General features: G+C 40.9%; 1 protein-coding gene across 10 annotated transcripts in view; it reads left to right on the top strand.

The window, feature by feature from the left end:
* Mia2 (MIA SH3 domain ER export factor 2) overlaps positions 1–4,808 on the top strand; it is a 119,447-nt gene that overhangs the window by 105,788 nt on the left and 8,851 nt on the right. For 8 of the 10 annotated variants that reach the window (XM_029561576.1, XM_029561574.1, XM_029561573.1 and 5 more), the window contains one exon: positions 1,876–1,998. The exons of the other annotated variants lie outside the window; for them this stretch is intronic. In XM_029561576.1, coding sequence (XP_029417436.1) covers positions 1,876–1,998 — 123 coding nt within the window. The remainder of the gene's footprint in view (positions 1–1,875; positions 1,999–4,808) is intronic. 10 annotated transcript variants of the gene reach the window in all.

The raw sequence follows: 4,808 nt of genomic DNA, 5'->3' as shown, positions 1-4,808 counted from the left end.
TGGGCACGTCTTTCTTTAATTTTGGGAAATTTTCTTCCATGATTCTGTTGAAGATCTGGTCCATGCCATTATCTTGGGATCCTTCTCCTTCTTGTATGCCTATGATTTGTAAGTTTGGTCTTTTTATGGTGTCACACACTTCCTGCATATTCCATTCTTGTGATTTCTTAAATTTTTCATAATCTTTGCTCGCGTGGTCTAGTTCGTCCACTTCATCTTCCAGTCTTGGTACTCTGTTTTCCATTCCATTCATCCTATTGGTGAGGCTTTCTCCTGTCTTTTCTAATTGGCTTATTGAGTGTTTCACTTCCTTCTTTATTTCAGTCTGAGTATTCAATATTTCTCTTTTCTGAATTCATTGAGAAGTTTATCCCTATCTTCCTTCAGTTCTTTGATTTCTTTGTGTGTTCTTTAAATTCACTGACTTCTTTTATCCTGTTTATAATTGTTCCTTTGAATTCCATGTCCTGCATTATCTCTAGGGGATTCTCTAGAGGACTATTGGTATTTGGTGAGGATATGTTATTTTGGTTTTTCATGTTACTATTTTTTCTGTGTGATTTTGACATGTGAATTTCTTTCGTAGTTTCTGATCTTGTGTGAGACTCAAGCCTTTAAGTTTAGGTGTGCTGCTTTTTGTGAACTTTACTTGTCTTTGTGGTTTACTTTTTGTGCATGAAAAGCTGGTTCCTCTAAGCTTCCAGTTCTCTCTTTTGATTTTATGTTGGAGTGGCCAGATTGCTTTTGTCTTCAGGGGTTCCCACAGAGGCCCAAGTCACATGAGGATTAGATGCTCTCAGGATTTCTCCTAAGGTCTGGATCCCTCCAGGAAAGATTTTGGCCTTAGGAATTTGGGGATTGGAATGGTCTGGGAGCCAGGCCCAGGGAAGATGCTGGTCTAGGGCAGCTGGTGGTCATGCCACCCAGAGATACAAAGGAAGATGGGGGTGGGAAGCAGGCCCCAAGGGCTCCTGGGGACTGGAGCTGGGTTGGTCTGGATACAAAGGATCAAGAAGAGGAAAGGTCAGCCCCAGCGTCCAGGAAAGTGGTTGGTTGGTCGAGCAGGCCCAGGGAAGTAGAGGGAGGTGAGGGTGGGGCCAGGCCCAGAGTTCTCTTTCGGACCTGAGAAGGAACTGAGTTGCTCTGGATGGAAAGGATCAGGAAGAAGCAGTGGTGGTTCCCCAGGTGTCTGGGGTGCCAAGACAAGGAATGGGACAGAACCCAGGCTAGGAGGAGAGACCTGTGGCGGAGATGTGAGGGTGAATGAGGCTGGGGGAGTCAAGGCGCAGAGGGCATGATGGACTTACCCCAGAGAGAGAGACCTGCGGTCAGAGAGAGGCCTGCAGGCCGTTGAGGCCCAGTGAAACAGAGGGAGGTCAGGTTAAGTGAATTTAAGTAATCTCTGTTTGCATATATTCCAAGTTATCTGGTTTCTACGTTTCATAGTTAGATTTAACATGTATATATGTAATAATCGAAACTTTAAAAATCTACATTGTCAAATTATAGTTGTTTAATAAAAAAGCAAAGTAAATGTAGTTTTTCTAAGATTGTTTACTATTGCCTACGAATAATATAGGTCAGAGTTGTTTTTTTTTTTTTTTTTTTTTTGTCTTTTTGAGACAGGGTCTCCCTGTATCCCAGCTGTCCTGGAACTCACTATATAGACCAGCCTGGCCTCTCTCTCCCAGAGATCCCCTGCCTTTGCTTCCGGAGTGCTGGGATCAAAGATGTAAGCTGCCGTGACCAGCTAGGTCAGAGATTTTTAAAAATGCTTTTCTGGATATAGAGGAAATGTCCAGGTTCAATATATTAAACATAAGTAACTAAATTTATTTTTTACTTATGAAGATGCTCTAAAAATTTGTTTTCTAGGTCAACCATATTCTGATCCAGCTCTTCCTCTACAAAGGCAAGACAGGTTTTATTCTAGTTCTGGTAGACTCTCTGGACCAGCAGAACTTAGAAGTTTTAATATGCCTTCTTTGGATAAAGTGGGTAAGAAATATTCATCCCCCCCTAAAGTTTAAATATTTGTGACATTAAGGAACTGGAAATTGAATTGGGTGTGGTGCTGCACACCTTTAATCTCAGCACTTGGGAGGCAGAGGCCAGCACATCTCTGTAAGGTCAAGGCCAGCCTAGAGTTCCAGGCCAGCTGGGGCTACACAACTAGAAACTGAGTGAAACTAATATACTTGCTATCTCAGGTACCTCTTAACTCACAATGTCTTTCCTGAGTTTCTTGTGTTCATATTTCTTGTCTTACATGCAGGTGTGGTAACTAAATATATGTTGACAACTGATTTGAGAAAGATAGTAAGGGTCTACTATAGCTACCTATGATAATAAACTTTACTCTGTTCCATAGCTAACATCTCATTTTTTTGATCCTAATTTACATGTATTTTGTTTAACAATTAGGGATATTAGGCAGGGAGATGTCACCAGAAAAATAGTTTGGGTGTATGTTCTTAATCAGTTATCTAATTTAAACTTTTCATATTTAGGTAGATTTAACTCACATACTGAGCAATCACCTGTTTGTTGGGACCTCTTAAACTACCATACAACCACCCACTGAAATAGGGAAATATGTGTATCTATTGTCAACACAAAGTATATAACATTAAGAAAGAGTAAAATAATTTTTAAAACTTTTATTTTGTAAGATTTTCATTGTGGGAACTGGAGAGATAGCTGAACAGTTAAAAGCACTAGAGGACTAGGGTTTGATTCCCAGCACCCACATGGCTGCTAACAACCATCTGTAGCTCCAGTTCCAGAGGATCCATCGTGCCTTCTTCTGACTTCCACAGGCATTGCATGACATGGGTACAATTATATGCATGCACGCACTCATACACATAAAATAAAAATAATAAGCCGGGCATGGTGCCTCACGCCTTTAATCCCAGCACTCAGGAGGCAGAGGCAGGTGGATCTCTGTGAGTTCAAGGCCAGCCTGGTCTACATAGTGAGTTCTAGGATAGCTGGGGCTACAGGGAGATTCTGTCTCAAAAAGACCAAAAATAATAAATAAATAAATAAATAACATATTACAAATAAATTAAATGATAAAAAATTTTCATTGTGTATCCATTGTTATGTAAGGACACTTTCATACAGGTATGTACTGTGCCTTGAGCGTTTTCCTCTCATCTCCCTATTGAGCACTTTCTCCCTCCTCTCATTAGTCTAGACAGTTTCACTTCTTCTTTTATGTGATTGTATGTATCTGTGTAAAATCTAGGAATCACAAATGAGAGAAAACATACATGACTGTTTTCAGAGACTGGCCTGATTTGCTTCGTATGATTATCTCCAGTTGCATTTAGCATCCATTTTCCTGAAAGTGACACAACTTGGTACTTCTTTATGGCCAGAAAAAATGTCATTGTGTATATAAACCACATTCTCTTCCATTCCTTCGGTGTTCACCACCTGACTTGGTTCCATAGCTTAGCTACTGTCAATAGTGCTACAGTAACTATTGATGTATAAGCAGCATCTATGTTCACTGACTCATCTGTGTTCAGAGACTTTTGGGTAAATTCCCAGAAGTGGTATAGCTAGATCATATCATAAGTCCATTTCAGTATTTTGAGAAATCCCCATACATATTCTCTAGTAGCTGCGTGAGTTTACATTTCAACCATCAGTGTATAAGGGCTTTTTGTTGGTGTCCTCACCAGCATTTTTTTACTTGTCTTAATGACTGCAGTGAGATGGAATTTCAGTGTAGTTTTAATTCCATTTCTCTGATGGCTATTGAGTTTGAACGTTTTCTCATATGTTTATTGTGCATTTGTGTTTAATCTTTTGAGAACTGTCTGTTGAGTTCATTAGTCTATTTATTGATTGGGTTGTTTGTCTTTTTTGAGAGGTTTCCCTGCTCCCCAGCTGGCCTAGAACTCACTATGTAGACCAGGCTGGCCTCAGTCTCACAAAGCTCTGCCTGCCTTTGCCTCCTGAGCTGACCCCCCTGTCTCCTCCCCTTTGTCCTGATCCCCACTTAAACCTTTAGCTCCTAGTATTGCTCCTTGTTTTTCATATCACATATGCCGTACTATCCACTCATATTTCCTTTTTGTTTGTTTGTTGTGAACTGGGATGACAAGATCATAGGTTCCCGGGTAGCTTCTTCCTGTACACTTCATTTTGTCCAACCTTCTCTGGACCCCTCATTTCTCCATCCCTGTCATTCTGCTGCTGGAACCCTTCTGCCCTTGGCATTCCCTGCTCTACTTTCTCTTTACCTGTGTTCTGTTTCCTCCTCCTAAACACATGCTCCCACCCCTCCAGGGGCCTGTTTCTACTTTCCTTGCTTCCACATGTACTCCATGTTAAACACACACACATACTCATAGAATTGAATCTAGGACCCCCATATGAAAGAGAATATATGGCCTTTGTCTTTTTGGACCTTGGTAAACTTAGTGTAGTTTTTTTTCCAGTTCCACCTACCTGCGAATTTCATGATTTTATTCTTTTACTGCTGAGTAGTATTCCATTATGTATATGTACTATATTTTCATTATCAGTTCATTAGTTGATGGACATCTAGGATGATTCCATTACCTGGTTTTTGTGAATACAGCTGTAGTGTACATGAATGTGAAAGTATCTCAGTAGTAGGATATAAAGTTCTTTGGGTGTGTCGGGCGTGGTGGCACAGGCCTGTAGTCCCAGCACTTGAGAAGCAGAGGCAGGCGGATCTCTGTGAGTTCAAGGCCAGCCTGGTCTACATAGTGAGTTCAGGACAGCTGGGGCTACAGGGAGACCCTGTTTCAAAAAGACCAAAAGAA

The sequence above is a fragment of the Nannospalax galili genome, unplaced genomic scaffold, assembly GCF_000622305.1.
Source record: "Nannospalax galili isolate Female #2095 unplaced genomic scaffold, S.galili_v1.0 scaffold1594, whole genome shotgun sequence".
NCBI classification, from domain to species: domain Eukaryota; kingdom Metazoa; phylum Chordata; class Mammalia; order Rodentia; family Spalacidae; genus Nannospalax; species Nannospalax galili.
The sequence above is the reverse complement of the archived record's forward strand: the minus strand, read 5'-3'. Positions and strand labels throughout refer to the sequence as shown.